Source organism: Staurois parvus, unplaced genomic scaffold (assembly GCF_062004578.1).
Source record: "Staurois parvus isolate SC_StPar_1 unplaced genomic scaffold, SC_StPar_1.0 ptg001272l, whole genome shotgun sequence".
In the NCBI taxonomy this organism is placed as follows: Eukaryota; Metazoa; Chordata; class Amphibia; order Anura; family Ranidae; genus Staurois; species Staurois parvus.
This window is the reverse complement of record NW_028319068.1, coordinates 763,697-789,508: the sequence shown is the minus strand read 5'-3', so window position 1 is coordinate 789,508 and position 25,812 is coordinate 763,697. Positions and strand designations below refer to the sequence as shown.

At 44.5% G+C, this 25,812-nt stretch overlaps 1 protein-coding gene across 3 annotated transcripts in view; it reads left to right on the top strand.

Annotated features, from left to right (window-relative positions):
- Positions 1-25,812, top strand: part of PDZD4 (PDZ domain containing 4) — a 470,425-nt gene that overhangs the window by 408,061 nt on the left and 36,552 nt on the right. For all 3 annotated transcript variants that reach the window (XM_089660781.1, XM_089660783.1, XM_089660782.1), the window contains 3 exons: positions 10,513-10,575; positions 11,585-11,686; positions 15,880-15,990. In XM_089660781.1, coding sequence (XP_089516907.1) covers positions 10,513-10,575; positions 11,585-11,686; positions 15,880-15,990 — 276 coding nt within the window. The remainder of the gene's footprint in view (positions 1-10,512; positions 10,576-11,584; positions 11,687-15,879; positions 15,991-25,812) is intronic.

Genomic DNA, 25,812 nt, shown 5'->3' with positions numbered 1-25,812 from the left:
AGATACAACCTCATGTCAAATCACTTACAAATACATGCAGGCTCCACCTCCGGAACATCGCCAAGATACGCTCCTTCCTTACCCCAGACACCACTAAACTACTCGTACACTCCCTGATTATCTCACGCCTTGACTACTGCAACTCCCTCCTCACCGGCCTACCCCAGTGCAAACTCTCCCCGCTTCAGACCATCCTGAACTCAGCTGCCAGACTCATCCACCTCACCAGTCGCTCCACCTCTGCCACCCCCCTCTGCCTCTCCCTCCACTGGCTCCCCATTGCCCAACGCATTAAATTCAAACTGCTCACTCTGACCTATAAGGCCATTCACAACACTGCCCCTAACTACCTCACCGACCTGATTCCCAGGTACCACCCTACCCGTACCCTTCACTCTTCACAGGACCTCCTTCTATCTTGCTCCCTGGTCTCCTACTCCCACGCACGACTGCAAGACTTCTCCAGGTCCTCTCCCATCCTCTGGAACTCACTACCCCAATCCATCAGACTGTCACCTTCCCTCCTCACCTTCAGGCGCTCCCTGAAAACCCACCTCTTCAGGGAAGCCTACCCCACCCTCACCTAACAGCCGCTGCCCTTCCCTCCTCCTACCACTCCATCCCCCACAGCCATTTCCTCCTGTACCTCTACCCCCTCCCTCCTAGATTGTAAGCTCGAAAGAGTAGGGCCCTCTTACCCCTTGTGTGCTGTTTGATGTTACTGTACTGTTTCATGTATTGTCCCCCCCCTCTATTGTACAGCGCTGAGCAAACCCTTTGGCGCTATATAAACTCGATAAATAAATAAATAATGTCCTGGATACATCTAGCTCATGCAATATTCCTGTGTGATCTCTGGAAAGTTTGGTAAGGCCAAAACATCTGTTGAATAAAAAGATGTTGCCACCTTAGGTATGAAGTGGTCCACAGGACTTAGTTCTACACAATCCGGGAAGAAAATGCTATGACTAATCGAGGCCCCCAGAGCCCGCAATTCTGACACTCTTCCACCTGAAGTTATTGCTAGATGAAAAACAGCTTTATAGGTAATGTCCCATATGGAGCATTGTTCTGTTGGGGCAAATGACTGGGCACTCAAGCAGAATGGATAAATCCAGTTAGGGAAAGATTCTCAGAGGCCTAATCTTTAACACTGCTTTGAGAAACTGTTATCAGTGGATCTTCAGCCCATTTAATCTTTGTAACTGGTGAAATACCTGAGATCTGAACTTTTAAAGGAGCTTAGGCTCCTTAGCCAATCCAGTCTAGAGGAAATGCAGAACACCTGTGACCGAAGGTGAAGTGGGTTCGCAGGCCCGACCAGCCGAGAAAACTGCAAATTTGTCCCAGATACTTGCATAGATATTATTGGTAGAGGGCTTTCTAGCATTCAGCAGAGTAGAGATCACTTTAGAAGAGCACCCTAAGTTCTCCAGTCTCCCCCTTCCAACAGCTACACTCGCAGGTCCAGCCTGACCAAGTTCGGATGAACTAAGCCATCCTGTAACAAAAGACAAACTGGGATAGGGATTAGCCTCTGAGTGCTGAGGTGGATGGCGAGGGGAAACCAACGCCTGCATGGCCAATTTGGAAGAATGGCAATGACCATTCTCCCTCAGCAACCTCGAGAGAAACTTCATTATGAGAGCCATTGGAGGGAACACATAAGCCAGATTGCAGTTCCGAGGAAAAATTAGTGCATCCGTCCCCTCGGCTTTAGGATGTGGGAACCGAGTCAAATATCTCTGAAGCTTGTGATTGATGTAGGAGGTGAAGAGGTCTAACATGTGGACAAGCTGAGCGAAGACCTGGGGGTGTAGAGCCCACTCATTGTGGTCTGGAAAGCTGATCCGCCTTCGTATTCCGCTTCCCTGAGAGATATGCCGCCCTCAAGGCTTGTAGATGTCTCTCCGCCCCACTTCCTTCAATAGTATGCTGTTGCGGGTTCCCGTCTGGTGTTGGATATAGGCGACAGCAGCTCGGTTGTGCATCTGGAGAAGACCGCTCTGCCCTTGATCTTGTGGTGCAGGGCCAATAGTGCTGAAAAGGCCACTCGAACCTCCAACACGTTTGAGATTACACCTCTGGCTGTGAACCTCCATCATCTCTGAGCCACCAGTCTTTCGCAGTGGGTCTCCCACCTCTTCTTGCTGGCGTCTGAAGTAACAGTGATCCATTTCAAAGGACCTAAAGGCCAGGATCCTTCCAGGGTTTCTTTCTTCACCCACCAACGCAGACTCCTCCTCATACTGAGAGACTCTTATCTCACTGAGCTAAGAACCCTATTTGAAACTTCCAAAGATGCCAGTGCACCCGAAGTAGCATTGGTATGCATGCTGACATTGCGCCCTATTGGCTGAGGCACTGGGAGGCTGACAAGCATGTCGAAGCTGCTGCTTGACTTTTCTCTGGTGGGAGTGTTGAGTAGTTGGCGGTGTTGAATAGTGCCCCAGATATATCAACTGTTGGGTGGGAGAGAGTTGGCTCTTCTTCAGATTGATGATAAAGCCATATTTCTGTAAGGTATCTATAAGGATCTCTCTGTGAGCCATGAGTTGTTCCTGACCCCTGGCTAGAAGAAGAATATTGTCCAGGTAGTGGTGAACCCAGAGTGCTTGTTCCCTGAGAGGGGTTAGCACAACTATGAGCACCTTGGTAAACGTTCTTGGAGATGTGGCAAATATCTAAATAAAATGAGCGCTAGATCTGTACAGTAGAGCAGCTAGCAATAGAAGGTAAAACCTTGAAAAACCTCTTAGAATGACAAATATATATAAAACAAACCATGCAGCGCTCAAAAAATGATATTAAGCATATATAAATGCAAAACTTTGTATAGCACACAATTATTATAAGTCACTATGCATAAATAGGTTCATAAATTCAATTCCATAGGTAAAGTCGTGATGATAGGTGACAGTCTATATGTAGCGAGCAAACGGTATTCGTGACATCAGTGGTAAAAAAATGAGAATAGGTTGCACTAACCAGATAGCGCTATATTAAGCGCATGAAAATGATGAGGCCATCTGGGTATGAACATCTGGACCTGGGTGTTCTGACTGGCAGCAGCATATATCACAGCACGTCAGCAGGGCTTCTGAATGACAGAGTTCTGATTGGAGACCACCAGAGGGAGCCAGCAACCAGGATCTCTTCAGACTTCTTAAAACCAGGTTTCCCGAAGTGTGTGATATATTCAGAGACCACCAGAGGGAGATTAGAGCTCTGGAGAGTATCCAACGGTTCCCTTAGGGCAGTGTTTCTCAAATCCAGTCCTCATGGACCCCCAACAGGTCATGTTTTCAGGATTTCCATTATTTTGCACAGGTGATTTGATCAGTTTCACTGCCTCAGTAATTACCACAGCTGTTTCATCTGAGGGAAATCCTGAAAACATGACCTGTTGGGGGTCCATGAGGACTGGAGTTGAGAAACACTGCCTTAGGGGAAAATAGGCTCAAGAAAAAAGAGCCCAAGTAAAAAAATATCTTAGTGCCAAAAAAAGAGAAGTCCACGTGCGTTTGCACGAAACATGTCAGAAAGGTGCCCTCAGTGACCTTTCCATCCACATGGACTTCTCTTTTTTTGGCCACAAGGCTGTTTGCAATTCATGTGAGTTTTATTTTATTTTTTATTTTTGTTATTTCTCTGCACCTCAATAAAAATAAAAACAATGTTGCACTAAGATATTTTTTTACTTGGGCTCTTTTTTCTTGAGTCTATTTTCCCTTAAGGGAACGATGTCACGATGCATCGGAGGAATGCATTGTCGACAATTGCATAGTGGTAACTGGCCCCATTAAGATGGCCACGCACATGGGGACTCAGGTAATATGGCGCCTAGATACCCTATATAAAGGATACCAGCGTTGTGGCGTCCAATCGTTTCCCCTGATGAAGCCACATGACCCAGTGGCGTAACGCGTAGGGGAGGGGCTCTGATGTCACGATGACCGTTCGGATTCACGGCGAGTACTGACCAGGGGCGGACTGACCATTTGGAAACTCGGGCACTGCCCGAGGGCCTGGGGTCAGTAGGGGGCCCTATGAGATGTCCCTGGTACCTTTTTCATAGGCTTTTTTGAGTTTGGGCAAGGGCTCAGGGGCCCCATGAACCCTATTGCCCGGGGGCCCCATGAGTTGTCAGTCCGCCCCTGGTACTGACAGTGCATGGGCACATGGTTGAGGCAATTTTATAGCGGTTTATGATTTTTGTTCATGTGAGTGCACATTGTTTTCATATAATAAAAGCACTTTATTAAAAGGATAAGGCACAATGTTACATTTTCTTGCATGACATCATAACATACGGAGAGGTAGAGGCAGCACATAGACCCCTACAGGATGAGGAGAGGAAAACCTTATACATCCACTGAGGCACAGTGCGACCAGGAAGGAGCTTGGGAGACCCCCAGTGAGAGAAGGGTGACAGTGCAGTCTATACACCAGTTCCAGGATACATCTCAGCATGGAGATTTCCACCTGGTTTATATAGGACAAAAAGCATTATTAGCCTTACTTTACAGTTTGGCTATATGTGAGGTGAGCGCATATATATTTCTCAGCACAGCAAGATCATCACGGCACATTTATTTATTTCTGCACAGTGAGATTGCAAGCACTAAGAGGACTTTTTTTTGATTTTCTATGAAATACAGTTGCAAGAAAAAGTATGTGAACCCCTTGGGATTACGTGGAGTTTTGCATGAATTGGGCATAAAATGTGCTCTGAACGTCATCTAAGTCACAACAATAGAAGAACACAGTCTGCTGAACATAATACTACACAAACATTAGATGTTGTCATGGTTTAATTGCACATAACATGTAAACATTCACAGTGCAGGGAGGAAAAAGTATGTGAACCTTTGGACTTAATAACTGGTTGACCCTCTTTTGGCAGCAATAACCTCAACCAAACGTTTCCTGTAGTTGCAGATCAGACCTGCACAACGATCTGGAGTAATTTTGGACCACTCCTCTTCACAAAACTGTTTCAGTGTGGCAATATTCTTGGGATGTCTGGTGTGAATCGCTCTATTAAGGTCATGCCACAGCATTTCAATCGGGTTTAGGTCAGGACTCTGACTGGGCCACTCCAAAAGGCGTATTCTGTGCTGTTGCAGCCATTGTTTTGTTGAATTACTTGTATGCTTTGGGTCATTGTCCTGTTGCATCACCCATCCTCTGCGGAGCTTCAGTTGGCGGACAGATGGTCGTACGTTTCCCTGCAAAATGTCTTGATAAACTCTGGAATTCATTTTCCCATCAATGACAACAATCCGTCCAGGCCCTGAGGCAGCAAAGCAGCCCCAAATCATGATGCTCCCTCCGCCATGTTTTACAGTGGGGATGAGGTTTTGATGTTGGTGTGCTGTGCCTTTGTTTCTCCACACATAGTGTTGTGTGTTCTTCCCAAACAACTCAATCTTGGTTTCATCTGTCCACAGTATATTTTGCCAGTAGTGCTGTGGAACATCCAGGTGCTCTTTTGCAAACTTCAAACGTGCTGCAATATTCTTTTTGGACAGCAATGGCTTCCTCCGTGGTGTCCTCCCATGTATTCCATTCTTGTTTAATGTTTTCCTTATTGTAGATGTGTCAACGAAAATGTTAGCATGTGCCAGAGATTTCTGTAGGTCTTTAGCTGACACTCTGGGATTCTTCTTTACCTCATGCAGCATTCTGCGCTGTGCTCTTGCAGTCATTTTTACAGGACGTCCCTGCTTAGGGAGTGTAGCAACAGTGCTAAACTTTCTCCATTTGTAGACAGTCTGTCTTACCGTGGACACATGAACATCAAGGCTTTTGGAGATACTTTTGTAACCCTTTCCAGCTTCATGCAAGTCAACAATTCTTGATGGTAGGTCTTCTGAGAGCTCTTTTCTGCGAGGCATGGTTCACATCAGACAGTGCTTCTTGAAACCAGTAAACCCAAAACAGGTGTGTGTTTTTTAAGGGCAGGACAGCTGTCAGCAACACATCCAATATCATCACACGGATTGGAGTCAAGGTTGGCTCACTCCTGGCTCCAATTAGCTCTGGGAGAAGTCATTAAGCTAGGCCCTCACATACTTTTTCCTCCCTGCACTGTGAATGTTTACATGTTATGTGCAATTAAACCATGGCAACATCTAATGTTTGTGTAGTATTATGTTCAGCAGACTGTGCTCTTCTATTGTTGTGACTTAGATGACATTCAGAGCACATTTTATGCCCAATTCATGCAAAACTCCACGTAATCCCAAGGGGTTCACATACTTTTTCTTGCAACTGTAAATTGAATATTTTTATAAGATTTTCAGCATCGTTTGAAGCACTATTTTAGGCACTTTCATAGCAATTTTTGCACTTTTGATACTGCTAGTATTTATTTTGGTATTAAAATGTACTCTAGACATTTATACCATTATTATATCACTAAATATTTACTCACATATATTTATTAGTTATTAGTTATTCACTGTGGAGCGCGACACAACTTTTTTTCATTTTTTACTTTTATTTGCACACTTTTATGAGTATGTGTTTTAGTGTTGATGCAACACAATTGTAGTTCTTTCACTCATCTTTATTCATTTATAAAATACCACATTTTAGCTCACAAGCACTTTATCATATATTTAATAAAATTAAACTCTATTTGAACTTGATTGACAGCTGGCTCTGGGTTCTCTGGACCGAGCAGAATGGAATCTATTAGGGAAGAACCTTGACCTTCTCTGTTTCCTGTCCTGCAGGAGCAGACCGGACTTTCTTCCTGTTACCTTTTGATATGGCCGTGTCCAATTTACTGCCAAACAACGATTTTCTGTCAAAGGGCATCTTGCACCAATTTTGTTCGAGGAAGTATCAGCAATCCAGGGCTTTAGCCATAGCGCCCTTTTAGCCATGGCAGAGTGAAGCATTGCCCTGGCTGAGCATTTAATAGAATCTATAGCCGCTTCCCCAATAAATTCTGCCGATACTTTAAGTTCATCTAGAGCCTGGATCAGGCCTAGGGACACCCTCCTTTAATGCTGATTTGATGTTTTTTGTCCAGACTCTTAATGCATTGGCCACTGATGTAAGGGTCTAGCAGTAGACTACAAGCTGTCCCGGTTGCCTGATCGGTTCTCTTTAGATACAGGTCAAGTTTCCTGTCCATGAAATCTTTATTTAAATGATTCAAGGGGAATCTCTTCTCAGTCTTTTGCCATTCTTGCTTTATTACATCTTTAATCTCATCCATAAATGGGAAGAAAGATTGACATTTCTGAAGAAAGGTATGCAATATAGTGTATGTAAAATCAGTGAGCGCTCTATAGTATAGCAGCTAATGCACATAAAAGGTAACCAGATAAAACCTCGTAAAATCCAAGTATATAAAAGTCCAGCGCTAAAAGTATAATAAGATCAATACTGAATAATAAATGATAAAATATATAAAATAGGTGACAGTTTGTTATAAGGTGCTTGATACAGGGGTTGATGGTGACTTCACATTCCAGTGGTGTGTCGATAAATAGTAAAATTTACCACGTGGATTAATAAATTTTATTTTTTTACAAAATACTACACTATGGGCCGTTTTTTGGTTGACTCCCTGGCGAGCCAATGTTCACTTCCAGAGCCCAGCATTTGATGATACAGGAGCTGTACTTGTGGCATCAATCCAGAGGAGGGAGCTGTTACCTGACAAGCGTCCGCCCATCCATTAAGGAGGCCTTTGCTTGAATTTCCATCTGCACAGACCTAGGGTGACGTTCCTACAGCTGCTTACCAGCCAGAGGGAGGAGAGTCCGTTAAGACGGCCCAACTCATCCATCCCATCCCGAGAGGGGGACCTCTGGTTTTACTGATTATATGCGTACCTAAAGATACGCATCTGGTGAGTGCGTATTTTTACTATTTATCGAAACACCACTGGAATGTGAAGTCACCATTAACCCCTGTATCAAGCACCTTATAACAAACTGTCACCTATTTTATATATTTTATCATTTATTATTTAGTATTGATCTTATTATACTTTTAGCGCTGCACTTTTATATACTTGGATTTCTGAAGAAAGGGAAAATACGTCTTAGACTTTTATAGAGGCTCCTCTTCCTCCCATCCAATGGCTTGCTTAATTGCCTGAATATACGGATCAACCAAAGCAAATCTGAAACCAAGCTGTTCCGGATCCTCTTCCTGGGATGATGAGGAATTGCTATTATCAGCGGGTTGCCCGCTAACTGGAGAATTCCTGCCAAGAGGATTAGCACTACCTGCCGAGGTGCCAGGCTGCTCTTCTGGCAGACCCTCCTGGCTAGTACAATTGGGGGGATGTCAAGCTGGGAGGACAGCAGTGAGCTCAGAAATGCAATCCTGTACTACCTGTTTTAATAGGGAAGTCACCTGAGCAGTGTCTTGTTCTCTGTTGACTGAGAGCTCTTCCAAACAGTCCCTGCATACCAAATTATTAGGCATAGGCACTGCGCCACTGTCAGGGAGCGAGGAGTCAGACACACAAGGAGGTGCAATTAAAGGTAGGTTTATTATACAAAAACAAGACAGTCTATGCAAGTCCAACAGCAACAGCGGATGACTTGGTAGAACAGTAGCCAGGAAGGATGGTCACCAGAGCCGGGTCAGAAGCCAGGAAGGATGATCGCCAGAGCCGGGGTCAGAAGCCAGGAAGGATGGTCGCCAGAGCCGGGGTCAGAAGCCAGGAAGGAGTCTTGCCAAAGCCGAGTCGGTATCCAGGAGAGCAATGAGAAACTAAACAGGAGCTTGCTGCTGTGCAACAGACAGGACACGAATACAATGGACAGCTACAACCAGTAGACTTATATGTGATAAGCCGCCACCTCCTGGAGGAGGAGCCGCAGAGGACTGAAAGCATAACGGATCCCACAATGCTTTGCAGACACCTAATATGGATGCCAGCACATGGAGCAGCACAAGCCCTGAGGAAAGGTAGGACCTTGACAGCCACAGGCCCAGCAGGACTTTTTGCTTGGGCGTCAGTGTTGCTCTGGGGAGGATGATGTCTTTTCTTAGACTTTTTCCTTGAATGGGAGAGGCATCTGGGGCTACGCTCCTGAGATGACTGTCTGTCCTACCTGGCTCTAGATGTCTGAGAGCATGAGCCTGCGGGGCTGAAAAAGATCAAAGTGACCCACATTAGACAGCACTTTTTTTTTTTTAAACCTGAAAACTTACCAATCGTTGGTCCCCTACCTTTGAATTTGAGGGTCTTTTTGTGTAAGCGGTGACTAACTCATGGCTTGAGGAGACAACAAGGCAGCCAGTTGGAAAGAAAGATAGTAACAGGAAGGAATCAGGGATAGAATTTTTTTTTTTTTTAAAAAAACAATAAAAATATTTTCTCCTATATACTACTTGTTATATATGTTCTCTCTCTCTATTCTCATTCTTTTATTTTATTTTTTATATGCCCTTGCATAACTTACAGAGAGGGGGCACCCAAGGGATCCACCTGGAGGTGGTCAGGCAATCCAATCCAAACACAACCCAAGCAGCAAGAGCCAACAGTAGAGTCCTAGTGGCAGATGCACACTCATGCAACCTCACCCAGGAAGCTTTTTAAAGACCATAGGTGCAAAAACACTCGCCTCCCTCCCTCAGTAAGTGTGGGTAACCTTTCCCATAGCAAAGATGGTGGCTGCCACTTCCACCCACCAGTGCACATGCTAAAGTGGCCTACTGACATCAACATTGCCCCAGCCTGAAAAGGAAGAGTCATGTTTCCACCTTTCTCCAATAGGGATGCCAGGCAACAGTCAGAAAAGCAGCAGAGAAATGCTGCAGGACAGCAGGGACACAGACCAAGCAGACAGGGGAAAAATAAAGGAAATTCTAAAGGTAGAAAAAGCCAACTGATCTTTATGGCAGAGAAGAAAGATAAAGGGGAAAAACTAGCATTCAATTGGCCACCCCAAACACTGCAGATAGCAATTCAATAGGCAGATTTTGTTCCTAATGAGGAATCACTGCAGGCCCCATCAAGACTAAAAGAAGGGTCTCCCAATCTATTTAGTACATTTAGCAGCCCAAGGACTGGGACCACGCACTGGGAGAGGCTGAACCCAGATGGATACTGTGCTAAGGCAGAGGTTGGAGACAAATACTGCTTCTCTTCACTGGTGCTTGGAGGTATGAGGAAAAAAGAAAGAATGTGGGTGTACCTTGTCTATTCCTTTTTTATGCTATTTACTGGTCATGAGGGAGTGGTTAGGAGGCAGAGCTCTATCACAGGTATGCTGCCATGTGGGCACCATGAAAGTTCTTTTAGACCAAACTTTTCCACACCAATTATTTCCTTCACTAACAGATGCACTTCCCATTGACACTAACTAAAACCTGGAGTTGAGCTTTAATTTTCAAGCTTGTTGACACTTCAGTTGTCAATACACATTTATCTCTGTTGGTTTATAGGAACAATCATGTAGTTTTACAACAGGCTGAAACCACAGCTCTACAGTGGAATATGAAGTTATAGTTTGTGAAAATGTCTTACAGGTGAACCCAAACAGCATTGCTGCGATAGATGGCCGAATTAGAGAAGGAGACAGAATTCTTCAGGTAGGTCACTGATGTAGCTGGTCTATTACATGGTTATAAATTCTGAGAGGGATTTAACAAACAGGAATCAGCATCCGAGTGCAAATTAGGCTGCTTCTCATTAAAGGATTTGCAATTCTTTTTCTATTTGTGACCCCTACAACTGGCATTCTGGTCAGGTAGACAAATACGACACTGTAAAACATGCAGGCATTGTAAAAAACCCTTTCAAATCTGGATATGTGGGAACATGTGAAGCTTTTCCCACTCATAGGGTAGTGCTCACACAAGGGCTTTCACCAGGTAGGACCACTGGGGTCAATTTACTAAAACCGGAAAGTGCAGCTATTCATGGTAGCCAATCAGCTTCTCACCACAGTTTGTGAAATTAATATTTGGCAAAAAAAACTGAAAGCTGATTGGTTTCTATCCAGAGCTGCACCAGATTTTGCACTCTCTAGCTTTAGTAAATCAACCCCACTGTCGTGGGAAAAGAAGCAAGCATGGTTTTGAATTTATGAAATTCAGAAGTTTCACAGAATTGTTTGAATGCTGCGGCAGCAATCGTTCTTTCACAGGTTGCAATTTGGGACCATTCACTAGATAAGCATGCTTACCTACTAATTTAGAAATTTAACCTGCAAAACAGCCAGATGAGAGTGAATGCCAAGATACCATTATAACAGCCAACCGCAAGCAGTGTGTGTCTGTTTGAGTATTTAGCTGATTTATATAAGCCAACCAGATCTGATGGTTCCATAGTAAAAGGGAGGTGGGATGGTTTAGACCAGTGTTTTTCAACCTCTTTTCAGGAAAGGCACCCTTTAAAATCTGCACAATCTCAAGGCACCCCATTTTAAAATGTTGGCACCCTTGAAGAAACCTGAAGGCACCCTCGTTAAAGAAAGCTGGTTTAGACAATAAATAAAATATTGTGTTCACACTTTGTCTTGAAGATTTTGTATAGCCGTATCTTTTACAAAATGTCATACCATTACAAGTTTTATGACTACTGAGTTTCCTCTTTTAGATTAATGGCATGGATGTCCAAAACAAAGAGGAGGCAGTGGCCATACTAACACAGGAAGAAAACACAAACATATCCTTGTTAGTTGCTCGTCCAGAGACTGAGGTGAGAGTCGAAATACATTAAAATCTGAGATTTATCTGCTGACTAATAAAAGCTCAAACCATGAGGATGGCAAATTTAGAAAACAGAGCTATTTAAAGTGTTATTAAACCCACAACAGTAAAATCAGTCTTTATATGCAGTATTGCATGATTGCTATACACACTGTGGAACCTAAGGGGTTAATCCTCCGCATTGTGTAAAAAAGCTGTTTGATTTTGTATTCTCTGATCTTCCCATTCTTTTACTGCCCCCAGTCAATCTGCCACAGTACAGAGCAGCAGTGGCAAGTCTGCACATGCTCTGTTTGGCGTGTATTACTAGAGTTTTTTTTTCTTTTTTGGGAGGTTGCATGATATCAGTCCAGGGCCAATCAGTGCTGTCCGGACAGAGGATCAGGGGTCATGCATAAAACAGTCAGGGGAGAATGAAAACTCCTGCTACAAGATTAACCAGTTCTCAGCCAAACACCGATAGAAGTCACAAGACTGCTATATACTGCAGATGAGAAAAGTTATTTAGCAGTTTATATTTACTAAATTACTTGCTTTTCCATGTTCTATGAAAGAGCAGATATAGTGAATGCAGGGTCATGGGTTTAGTAACACTTTAAATTAAATTTTCTTTCTATCTTTATGCATTGCTGGAATACAATGAGTCATACCTAGTGCCACAATTGAAGTGGAATGTTAGACCAGAATCTGTCAGGCTTTTATTGCCATCTATGTTTGGGAGAGTTTTTCCCACTTCCCCATTCTACTACAAAGACTGTTCCTGTCGTTGAGCAACAGAAAGCAAAAGGAATTGGGAATTTGCCCTGACAAAGACACAGCTATAAAAACCTGGCAGCTGTTCTAACCTTTTCCCACTCTAACCAAAATGAAAATCAAGTTGCTACTGAAGTTCTAAGTTCTAATAATCGCTTTAAAAAAACTTAGCCATACTTGATGGAATAAAGAAGATGCCTTTGTTTATACCATTGAGGTTTATCTGTAACTGCATTGTTAACAAAATACTTCATTGTCCTTGGTGCCTATTATTATTATTTGGGTTAGCATTCATGGTTTTTGCTTTGATTTCTTTTCTGTACAAGGCATTATACAGACATTGAGTTCTAAAAGTACAATCAGGGCACCCCGAGGGGAATAATAAGGCAGTGTGCTGTGCTTACTGCGGCGAACTATAGGTCTAGCAAACCTTAACTGGGGGGAGGGGGCTTAAAACCTAAGCTTGCACAGTGAAATATGTCACAGTCCTTGCACTCAAATACTTCATGCTAATGGGCACATGAGGTCATGTACGACACAAATATGGGCATAGTTCTGTTGCTAGGAAGCCCAGGTGCCATTTACAGCGACTTTTCTGAGCAGCAAAGTGGAAGTGAACTTTATTTTGGTTGTGCTCTCTAGGTAGATAGTTTTTTTCTTTTGTTAGTCAGAGACTTGCTAGAAGCCTGGGATGAGTCAGCCTGAGAGTGAGGCAGTGAGGTTACCTTCCGTCAGTCTGAGAGGCTCTACAGGTCAGGGCTTCTGGAGCCCTCCTGCCCTTTTAGAAACTGGAGGAACTTTCTAGAAGCGGGGCAAAGGAGGGAAGGAGACCTAGACCTGCATGTTTAAGGGAACTTGGCCAATCCCCAGTAATGTGCATTAATGTACATATGTTGTGTTTTTTCTTGTGTTGCTAGTTGCGGGGAGCTGTAATTAGAGTGTAAATATGTTGATATTGCTAATGTATATGTGTAAAGTGTACATATTATATGTTTGCTACTGCCATATTTATTTGTATTTATCCCCTTCCAAGTTTGTTCCCTTTTCCCCTCCCTGTTTTTTATATATGGGATGCCCTGTTCCTGGGCTCAGGAGCTATTTTTGTTCTCCAGCCAATGAGGACATGGCTGCTTGTCAGTGTGAAGTGGATGGAGCGCCCTCTAGACAGGGTTTTTTTTTTTGTTAGAGGCTTGTTAGAAGCCTGGGATGAATAAGACTGGGAGTGAGGTAGTGAGGTTACATCAGGTAAGGCTGAGAGACTCTACAGGTCAGAGCTTCTGGATCCCTCCCACTCTTCTAGAAACTGGAGGAACTTTCTAGAAGAGGAGGGGAGGAGGCCTAGACTTGCATGTTTAAAGGAACTTGTCCAATCCCCAGGCAGGAGTCCGGGAATGGTGGCTAAGAGCAACCCTTAAATGTGAGAGAGCCTGTACAGTGGGGGAGCGTTGGTGATCTGGTGGAAGATGGAATAAGGAAGGTGTTAAGAGTATGGAGCCTAGGATGGGGCCCCAGGGAGGGGGCACGTACTTACAGGTTGGACCAGATAGAAGGATCTCCACTTCCCTACCCTACAGTCTCCTAGGGAGGACAGCCTGTCAGCAGGGAAGAAGCCAGCCCAGCGTAAGGCCTGAAGGCAGCTGCAACCCACTAAGCTATAGGACAGAAAAGTATGAGTACTTCTACACCCCTTGGGCCATAAAAGGGAGAGGGTGCTCAGATGCAATACCGTAGTCCTCATCTGGGACTGCTTCACAGTGGATTTGGAATCCCTTGCCCAGGGATACTCTCAGGAAACCCAGGCCCACATGGAAGAAAAATATATTTTAAATATATTTTGTAAATATTCTTCCCAAATATATTGACATATATTTGAAATACTACAATTTGGCAGTATTCAATATATCTCAATATATATATATATATATATATATATATATATATATATATATATACTGTATGTTGAAATGCATTTTTTACATATTACAAAATATATGAAAAATATTGTTAAAAATATATTTTTTATAATATATTCTTCAGATTGTTTTTAACATATAAAAAAGTTATTTTAACATATGTTTTTACATATATGTGTAAATGCATTCCAAAAATGTAGATTAAAATGTATTCTAAGACATACAGTATATTTGAAAATGTGTTTTTAAACATTTTTTTCATATATTTTGTAAAGTATAAAAAAAAGCATTTCAACATACTGTGTGTGTGTATATATATATATGTGTGTGTGTGTATATATATATATATATATATATATATATATATATATATATAAATACTGAATACGGCCAAAATTGTAGTATTGCAAATATATGTCAATACATTTTGGAAGAATATTTTTAAAGTATATTTAAAATATATTTTTCTTCGGGTGGATGAGCAGAGTTTCATCTGGGGTCTGAGGACATATGCCAAAGGGCGGATTCAGTGCTCATTATAAAGACTGTTGCTGATTTTTGATCTACAATGTGTACAGTGTTTGCTAAAAAGTTGTCCTCGGGTTTTACAGTTCCTTGGGCATTCCATATACTCCTAGACCCCATCCAAGTTCTTAACACTTAATAAAAACAACAAAACTAAACTCAAGGACTGTTTTACTGACTTGGGGAGAAAGTGTGGAAAAATGCGTGTTGCTTGGCTGTGCAGAGCTTAAGGAGGATCCAAAAATCCAGCAACCTTCAAGAGGGTGGCACTGCACCTCTTTACCAAGTAGTTCTCTTTCTGATACTGACTTTTGTTACTTCAGACAAAGCAGGCGGTCTGAGTAGGGCTTGAAAGGTCCCTTAAAGGATAAGCTCATCTTTACACAAAAAATAATAAATGCACATTTTGTGCAGGTAAAAAAAAGTGCATTTATTATTTTTTTGTGTTAGAAGCCTCTAAAGCATTGCACCAGCTTTCAGCAGAAAGCTGATGCCATGCAGGTCTCCTGCAGACTGTCAATGTATCTGCTTGCTTGTACATACGTCTTACAGGAAGAATCAATTAACTACCATGGTGCTCACAGTTTATTGAGGACTACAGTTTGTTGAGACCTGCAGTCCATTCATTCACAGAGGACTATGAATGAATGACGTGGCCATGTGGGCGGAGCCCTACATAGCCACGCTGCTTTTGAAAAGAAACAGCTAGTATGGGGAATTTCTCCCGGTACTTCTGTCATAGGGAGAGGGGGACAGCGAGCGGTGGCTGCAAGATCGGGAACATGGTACATGTTCCACCCTAAAAGCGGGTGGAACATGTAACATGTTCCCAAAGGAGAACTTATCCTTTAAATATATGAACACTTTCAAAAAGTTTTATGAAGATTTCAATAACTATATTCATTGAGAAAACATGACATCCCTTTAAAAAATATGATATATCTCTGAATCTGCTCGACAAATCACATTCATTTACTATGGTTCATCCTAGATGGGGAGAAAATGGAAGGATAGCGACAGAGAAGATTTCTTAGATGATTTAGTATCTGAAAATGAGGAGGAGCTACAAACACAGAGACTGACCTCTCCGATTCAGCAGCAGGTACCTAGCAACTTCAAGCCCTACCTAACATCAAACCTCTATGGTGTTCCATTAAAACTTCATTTGTATTGTCTATCACTTTGTGTCAACCTTATTTGTATTCTCAGAATTTAAAATAACAGCATCCATATCAACTGTTCCGAAAATAATTTTTTTTAAATTTAATTCCAATTATGTGCTCATCATGCCAAAATTTTCTAAATTAAAAAAGGGACACCCTTTAATATGGGAAATTTGAGTTGAAATTTCCCAGTTACATTGTCATCAGTTCAGATTGAAAAGCAGGCCTGTTTATTGGTACCTATTGATACAGCTTTCTGCATCAGATCAACAGTGTAAAGGAGATATAAAAATGTTGTATTCCTCCTGCCTCACTAAAATGTGCAGTCACCAGCTCTCTGCTCTGCCATTGGCTACTGCTGCTGTCAATCAAGTTCTATGATGAGGAAGCTGGGGGCTGGGCAAATACGGGAGTGAGTATGCAAGAGGCTTTCTTTGGGGGAGGGGCCCCAGAAGAGGAGGATCGTGGCTGCTCTCTGCAACACCATTGCACAGATCAGGTAAGTATAGCAAGTTTGTTATTAAGAAAAAAAAAAAAAGGTTTAGATTCACATTAACTGCTTTGCACACCAAACTATTTTCACACAATTTTTTGCATATAAGAGGCCATCATTAAGTAGCCTGAATATAGGTAAATACCCTGAATATATTTTTTATAATTAGCAGAGAAATTGGCAAAAATGCAATTTAGTTTGACACATTTTTGTATTATGAATTTTTCACTAAAGTACAGGGACCCCAATATGCGTACAGTAGGTTTTGATACATACATCAGTACTGTATGGTCGATAACCATATGCATATACATTGTAATCTTAGGCTAAGTTCACACTAGCTTTGTAGGCAGGCATTTGAGGGGCATTTTTAACGCTTTTTGAAAATTATACACATGGCAGCACAGAGTGCTGTTCACACTGAAGCATTAGTATCATGGCAAAATTGACACCTCGAGTCAATGTCAGGAGGAGTTGAAGCCTTTCAACGCCTCCCATTCAAATATATGGTGACACTCCTCAAACGCCTGGCAGGCATTTGTGGGGTGTTTGCGAGGCATTTTTATGGCGTTAATACCATTAACTTCATTAAATACCCTATACGCGCATAGGGTGTTTTGGGAGTGTTTGAGGAGTGTTAAAAATGCTTCCAAAATGCCTGTCTAATGCCTGTCAAATGCTATAGGGGCATTTGGGAAGAGTTAGAAATTAGTCAAGTGTGAATGAGCCCTTACAGTACAGGACACCGGCTCCATATTCATAGGCCCTGGTCATAGGCTGGTACCTTTATTGGATTGGACACTGAGAAGGCTATTGCAGACATGCTCGCTGGGTGCCCCCCTTTTTCAAACTTGATGCTAGAATTCAACCACTCAGTGCTTAGTCTCAGTTGGATAACCAGGTACATCACACCACTGCCACATCTGCTTAGAACCCTTTATAAAGGTACTCAGGCGCTACCCCCCCCCCTTCGCCTTTCTACCATAAGAAATTTGCTACAGGATGGTCACCACTGGGTTGCTGCATACTTCTCTGACATGCTTACCCCATTTTCACCCTTCTTCGTCAGTAATCCCCCCACCCCAGGGGAATACCCTCACTGATTCTGGTTCTATTTCGGGCATGTAACACATGGCCTACCTGACTAAGGGAGATTTTGCTGCAACTATGTCACTGTTCCTTAGGCAACCAAAACTCAAAAGCACAAGTCTTCTTCTCCACCCCAACTGTCTCTGCTTGATTCTGATCCTGATATGCCTGCTGTAGAAGAGATGGACGTAGAAGGGAATGAGGAGAACCCGGAAGCCGAAAGAGTTACAGGAAGCCACAGATTTCTTACCACGAGGATCCTATACACTTGATGATACAGCTTCACACAATATGCTTGTCGATGTTGATGTACTTACTTATGCTGTGTGCAAAAGCCTTAGCATTTCCACACTTGAATTTTTTCCATGCCCCTTTGGGTACTAAGAGACCTGCTAACCTGCTAAGTCTAAAAAGAAACTCCCCATTTATGAACAAATAGAATGGGCATTCTATGAAGATTAGGTTATAAAGAAAGATCTTCACCCCGCCGGGAATCATTGCTGAGGTCTATCCAGTGGAAAAACAGTTCACAAAATAGTGATCTGTACCGGTGGTAGACTCTGCCAATTCAGTCTCTTTCTGTTGAAACTTTGAGATGCTCTTAAAAAGGTTCATTTTACTCTCAGGCCTGGCTATTACAGCAGTTACATTTTGCCTTGCTCCTTTGTGTTAATGCCCTAGAACAAGTATTATTGTTAATCACATGATACAGATCTCCAAAATGGCTGAGTTCTGTTCACATGCACAGAATCTTGTGGTTCAAAGCCTGGTTCGCTGAGGCTACCTGTAAAAGATGCCTCCCACCCATGCCCTTTTAAAACAGGACCTCTCTTTGGTGAGGCACAAATTCACTGAAGATGTCATGGGGGAAAGATTCCAAAATTCCCTTCACCATGGGCTTCCACATCTTCAAATTGCAGAGTACCTCAATGTTCTACCCAGGCTTTAGCTGCCAAGCTAATATTCAGGAGTTATGACTAAAGCATTGTAGGCTGGAACACATCAACTTTTTGTATTTGCAATTTATACACTGTGCTCTTTGAATAAATGCAAGATTTTTAGAGCAATGGCAGTTGGGCCCTGAACCATCTTTTGCTCCATGGAGTGGTTGTTCTAGTAGGTCTGGAGGACAGGTTCAAAGCATTCTATTCAAACCTGTTCAAGATAATAAACCCCAACAGGGTTATGCATCCTATCCTGAACCTAAAATACCTAAACAAGTACTTTCTAGTTACAAAGTTTCATATGGAATCTGCGTGGTCAGTTATTGCTTCTCTGAAAGAAAGGGAATACGTTTCATCTATACCTTGGAATTCCCCTATGAGACTTTCAAGGCACTGCATGACAAATGTTAAATAAAAGGTTCTTTTTATTTATTCTTACAATGTTTGCATAAAAACACAAAACCTCTTACAATCCCAATCTCAATTGCATTACATATGATATGCTCTCAGTAGTCCATTCACCCAATGCGTTTCAGAGATAGACGCTCTTTCCTCAGGGGTTATGGAATATAATAAAGTCTCTACTTTTTAGAGACTCTAGAAGAGACTCTAGATTATAGTCTCTAGAACATAATATATATTAACAATAATACAAAAAGACATTATGAGGAGGTGAGCAAAACCTTGGACAGAGGGGTGGTGGTGGACTTGGTGTACTTGGATTTTGCAAAAGCATTTGACACAGTTCCCCACACATGGCTAACATGTAAGGTAAAATCTTCAGGCTTGGAAAAATCCATATGTAAATGGATAGAAAACTGGGTAAAAGATCGTAGTCAAAGAGTAGTGGTTAATGATTCATACTCTGCATGGTCTAGGGATGTCAGTGGTGTACCCCAAGGTTCAGTGTTGGGACCCTTACTTTTTAATATATTTATAAATGATATAAGGTTTGGGATTAAAAGTCGCATTTCAGTCTTTGCAGATGACATCAAGCTGTGCAGTGGAATAGCGTCCTTACAGGATGTCTTCAACTTACAACCCTGACTTCAATGCACTGTTTAACCGCTCCTTGCCCGCCATATAGTACAATGACGGGCACAAGGCGGTTCTCCCGTTCTGGGAGGACGTCATATGATGTCCTCCCATTCTAACCGTGCATGCGAGGCTCCGGGAACACGCAGCGCGGCGATCGCTGGTGCGCTGTGTCCCTTGGACACAGCGGATCACCGATCAATAGAAAGAGCCAAAGATGTCGGCTCGGTCATGTGATCAGCTGTGTCCAATCACAGCTGATCTCATGTAAATAGGGAAATGCCGGTTATCGGCATTTCTCTCCTTACGAGCTGTCAAACTGACAGCTCGAGAGGAGAGGAGAGCCGGTAATCGGCATCCCGCAGAGGGGACTGTCGCAAACGTGCGCACCAGAGACTGACGGTTAAGAATCTCCATTTTCTCCCCTCATTCTCCTGTCCCCCCGCACTCTGAAAGGCACAGTGACAGTGTATGTGTGTGTTAAAAAATGTCACAGGAGGGTCATAGGAGCTATAAATGCCCCCCAGGGAGCCGGGGCCTAGCTGTCCTAGAACCTGTGCCATTTCACACCTCGGAAGAGATAAGGCAAGCTTTCCCAAGAGTTGAAAGTGATTCCGACCTCATAAACCCAATTCAGCATAGGTGACAGAATCAGATAACACTTCTCAAAATCCATTTTCCCCTATGTCTCATATCTTGGAATATGAGAGACTTACATAAAAACCGGACATATTGTCAGATGGACGATGAGCAGGCGAACAGTTTGATGGGTCACTCACCTTGTCTCAGACACACAGGAAAGCAGAGAAATAGATCTTGTGAACCTTTCAGTATAGAATTACATATTTCATCTCTAATCAATCCTCAGACGTGTTTGCCTAATAATCTACCCGAGGGTGGGATGTCACTTGTGCAGATGGGAAGTTATGGGCCAAAATATGAGTTACGGGAGATTTTGGCTCCAGTTTAGGTCGACATCCCAACCTCCACACCCTACACGGGGTATTGGTCCCTGGACTTCAGAGACACCCCCTGCTGGGGACCACAAAATAGGCTGTCAGGCCTAAGAGTGAAAAGTTGAAGACGTCTCCCATTTGAACATCAATACCACCTGGGGGAGACCCGTGCCCCTTCTGCTTGAAACTTGATCTGCTTACATCCAAGGCTTAATGGCAAGTACCTTGACCCTTGAACGATTATTTCAATCATTATAGTGTTATAGCTGATATTGCCGAATTTCCTCTTTCTCTACAAAAAGGAGGTGGTGGCAGTGTGAAGGGTTAATTGCTAATTAACCTGACCCAGTAACAATTGCTCAGGCTGCCGGTACATCGATCTGTGGTCCATTAGCTGGAAAATCGTTGTGCAGGGTGCAGCTAGGTGTGGCATTGTTACGCACGTGAAATCGCGGTTTTATATTGGCTAGTCTTTTGGTCACGAGTTTGTTGAGAAGGGCTGGGGTCTGACGCCGCGTTCGTCACAATTTGGACGTCACGATCGTGGGATCGTCGCATGTTGGTGGCAGCGATCGTGGGATTGTGACATATTGGCTGGCAGCATACGTGGGATAGTTGCATTAGGAGCTTCAGTGCAGGGTTAAAAATTGGCTCTGTACTGAAGGATTGTAATCTTTGTGGAAACAGTCCTTAGAAACAAGCGGTGCATATTTTTATAGAGAGAGAGAGAGAGAGAGAGAGAGAGAAACAGCTCCTTCCTTTTTCTACTTTCTATTCTATTGTTGCTTACAATTATGCCTGGTGCAGCAGAAAATGAGCAAAAGCGATTTGAGTGTGGAATATGCCTCACAAGGATTGGACGTCGGTCGCAAAAATCATGAAGATTTGATTAGTGATCTAGTGGAGTATGATATCCAAGCAGATCAGAACTCGGGGGAACTTGAACATGACGGGGTTCCCGCTACCTACATTCCCAGTGGCTCGGAGACGGCCTCGCAGGATGGGCATACAGAGACTGACACTGGAGGATCACCGAATGGTATTGTCACACCACCGCCTGAGCAGGCCAGCACCGGAGTGCCTGTAACTAGCCGAGACTCTCCTCAGATGCAGGAAGCCCTGATACGCATCCAGGAGACAGATCCTCTGGCCTACTTGCTGTCAGGGATTGCGGGGCTCGCCGCGGCGCACGGGTCTGCACGTGCGCAGATTGCCTAGGCGCACCAATGTGCAGGCACTAGGACCTGGGCCCCCGCAGCGGCAATTGCGGCCGCGCTTGCGCACTCGCGCACGCGCCTGGCACCAATGATGGTGCAGGGCGCGCTATTTAAACTAGCCAGGTGGTGATCAGGTTGCCGCAAGGTCTAGTTCCTGTGTATCTGTTCCTGAGTAAGTTCCTCGTTGCTGACCCTGCCTGTCCTGATTTCTGTTGACCATCTCCTGCTCTGATTCCTGGCTCATCCCTGACTACTGTTCTGCTTACTTCTATGTTTGTTGGACCTCCTGTTGCTGAACCTTGGCTCGTGACCCGTTTACTCTTCGCCTACTGCTCTGTACCGATCTGTCTCCACCGTTACCGACCCGGCTTGTCTGACCACGCATACTCCTGACTATCATCCATCCCGCATGGGTCCAGGACTTGTCAAACTCTTCATGTCAGGCTCACCCCTGGCACATACCCTCAGCGGGACCCCTCTACCACAGTTGGGTGCACTCAGGAACCGCGACCTGGTCTCAGTCTTGCGCCAAGTCCATCACCACCATCAGAGGCTCTGGTGAAAAGGCAGACTGGGGCTTAGACTCTGCGTCCTGGGGAATCCCATTCTGTGGGTCACTAGAGATCCCGCCAGGCGGTGCATGACAGTACCTTGCGGCCATGACTGAGCCTGGAAGGGGAGCTTCCCCTTTGGATGACATATGCCAACACCTGGTGACACTCACCCAAGGGGTTAAAGCCCTACAGGAGGGTTATACATATCTGGAGGACCGCATTCAGACTTTAGCCACACTGACCAGGAATTCTGGGGAACCTCTTGTGGGAACAGTGGTCTCAATACCCGCACTGGAACCCCGTGTCCCCACACTGGAACGTTTCAATGGGAATCGAAGCAGATTTAGGGCATTTCGCAACTCATGCCAACTATACTTTGACCTTCAGCCATGGACATTCTCATCAGAATCTGTAAGGGTAGGGTTCATCATTTCCTTACTACAGGATGAACCCCAGAGCTGGGCCCACCGCCTATTAGAGACCCGTCATCCGCATTTAAATTCAGTAACGGTATTTTTTGAGGCGATGGCACTATTGTATGACGATCCGCAGCCGGCAGCTGCGGCTGAGACGGCTTTACACACTCTGAGGCAGGGTCACCGAGCAGTGGAAGACTATGCCTCTGAGTTCAGGTGTTGGAGTGGTGACACTCAATGGAATGATGCGACCCTGCGTCACCAATTCTGCATGGGGCTAACCGAGTCACTTTAGGACAAGCTGGCCCAAGTAGGCATACCCGATACTCTGAAGGACTTGATAACTTTGGCTACCCAAATCGATCGCAGGTTGCGGGAAAGCAGACGGGAAAGGTCCAACCAAGGTCTGAGACCAACCTGGAGACCACCTCGTGCTCTGGCCCAGCCTAATTCTTTTTGGGATAACCGGAACCAGGAGTCTACAGATGCACCTGAGCCTAGGCCATCAGGAGGGACGCGGCCTTCACTAACACTTACAGAATGCCAGAGGCATCAGGTAAACCATCTCTGCCTTTATTGTGGGGAAGCGGGCCATGTGGTGCGTACCTGTCCTGCCAAGATGGGTAAGTGTACCTCTGTTTTTTCTGCGGTAGCCCCCAATGGTCCTAGCAACACCAGTTATCTGGCCATGCCTATTTCACTTCAGCTTCCTGGGAGAACTGTGTCAGCAACAGCAATTGTTGATTCCGGAGCATGTAGCTGCTTCATAGATTTAGACTTTGCAGCCCAGCAGCAGATCCCCCTACAAACGAAGGAGGTTGGGTTAAAAATCTTCCTGGCCGATGGGTCCTGTATTAGATATGGGTTAGCAGACCGTGAAACTCCACCTATTCGCACTACAGTGGCGAACCACCATCAGGAATTCCTTCGCCTGGATGCCATTGCATCCCCCTTGTTCCCAATTATCCGGGGCTTCCTTGGCTACGAGCCCATGATCCCCAGATTGATTGGAAGGCAGGGTCAATTCACTTCCAGTCACCCTACTGCCAACAGTATTGTTTCCCTAAGACTTCCCTGGCTCCGCAGGCCTTGTTGTGTATGGATGCAGATGCAGAACTGGCTCAAGTAATTCCCTCGGCCTACCATGGTTACCTGGATGTGTTTAGTAAGCGGGGGGCAGATATTCTTCCTCCGCACTGAGCCTACGACTGCCCAATTGATCTTCTCCCGGGGTCTGAAATACCTTTCGGGCGGATATTTGCCTTGTCAGAGCGGGGGCTAGGGGTACTGAAGGACTACAGAGACGAAAACCTCCGTAAGGGGTTTATTCGTCCCTCCACATCACCAACTGGGGCTGGAATTTTCTTCATGGAGAAGGACAAATCCCTAAGACCCTGTGTGGCTTGCCGGGAATTAAATAAAATAATAGTTAAAAACCGCTACCCTCTTCCCTTGGTCCCCAAGTTGTTCCAAAGATTAAAGTCAGCTTCTGTGTTTACCAAACTGGATTTGAGAGGTGCTTACAATTTAGTCCATGTCAGAGAGGGAGACGAATGGAAGACAGCATTCCGTACCAGGTTCGGGCATTTCGAGTACCTGGTCATGCCCTTCGGCCTATGTAATGCACCCGCCACTTTCCAACATTTCATAAATGATGTGTTCAGAGACTATTTGGAAATCTTTGTCGTCGTCTACTTAGACGACATTCTGATCTTCTCCCCGTCCTTGGAGGTACATAGAGGTCACGTGAGGTGCGTGTTGGAACAACTTCGCCAACACGGCCTGTATGCCAAGGCAGACAAGTGCTGTTTTGAAAAGCGCAGCATTTCTTTTTTTAGGACTGACCATCTCCACCACAGGAGTGGCCATGGATCTCCAGAAAATCTCGGCTATCTTGGATTGGCCAGTTCCCACCGATATTCAGCGGTTCATTGGCTTCGCCAATTTTCATAGATAGTTCATCAAGAACTTTTCAGGTCTGGTGTCCCCCATCACACAGCTGACAAGGCAGGGGGTTCGCTTCCAGTGGACATCTGAAGCGCAGGTAGCATTTGAAGCATTGAAAAAATTATTCACCGCAGCTTCTATCCTGAGCCACCCGGATCCTTCATTAATTTATATCCTGGAGGTGGACGCATCCAAGAACGCAGTAGGGGCAGTCCTCTCTCAATTCCCCCCCCCCACTGACACCAATGATGGGGCACTATTCCACCCCCCACTGACACCAATGATGGGATACTATTCCTCCCACTGACACCAATGTTGAGACACTATTCCTCCCACTGACACCAATGTTGAGACACTATTCCTCCCACTGACACCAATGTTGGGACACTATTCCTCCCACTGACACCAATGATGGGGCACTATTCCTCCCACTGACACCAATGATGGGGCACTATTCCTGCCACTGATACCAATGGTGGGGCACGATTCCTCCCACTGACACCAATGATGGGGTGCTATTCCTCCCACTGACACCAATGTTGGGACACTATTCCTCCCACTGACACCACTGTTGGGACACTGTTCCTCCCACTGACACCAATGTTGGGACACTGTTCCTCCCACTGACACCAATGATGGGGCACGATTCCTCCCACTCACACCAAAGATGGGGCACTATTCCCCCCACTGATACTAATGATGGGCAATATTCCTGCCACTGATACCAATGATGGGGCACGATTCCTCCCACTGACACCAATGATGGGGCACGATTCCTCCCACTGACACCAATGATGGGGTGCTATTCCTCCCACTCACACCAATGATGGGGCACGATTCGTCGCTCTGACACCTATGATGGGGCACTATTCCTCCCAATAATACCAATGATGGGACACTATTCCTCCCACTGACACCAATGATGGGGCACGATTCTTCCCACTGGTGTGCATTGGAAGAGGGGTAGTCTTATACGGCGAGTATAGCCCAAACACTACATTTTAACAGGAAAAGTAGGGGGTCGTCTTATACGCCCAGTCGTCTTATACGCCGGAAAATACGGTACCTGCTAGAGGGGGCTATACACCCAATCTTAATCTTCATGAACCA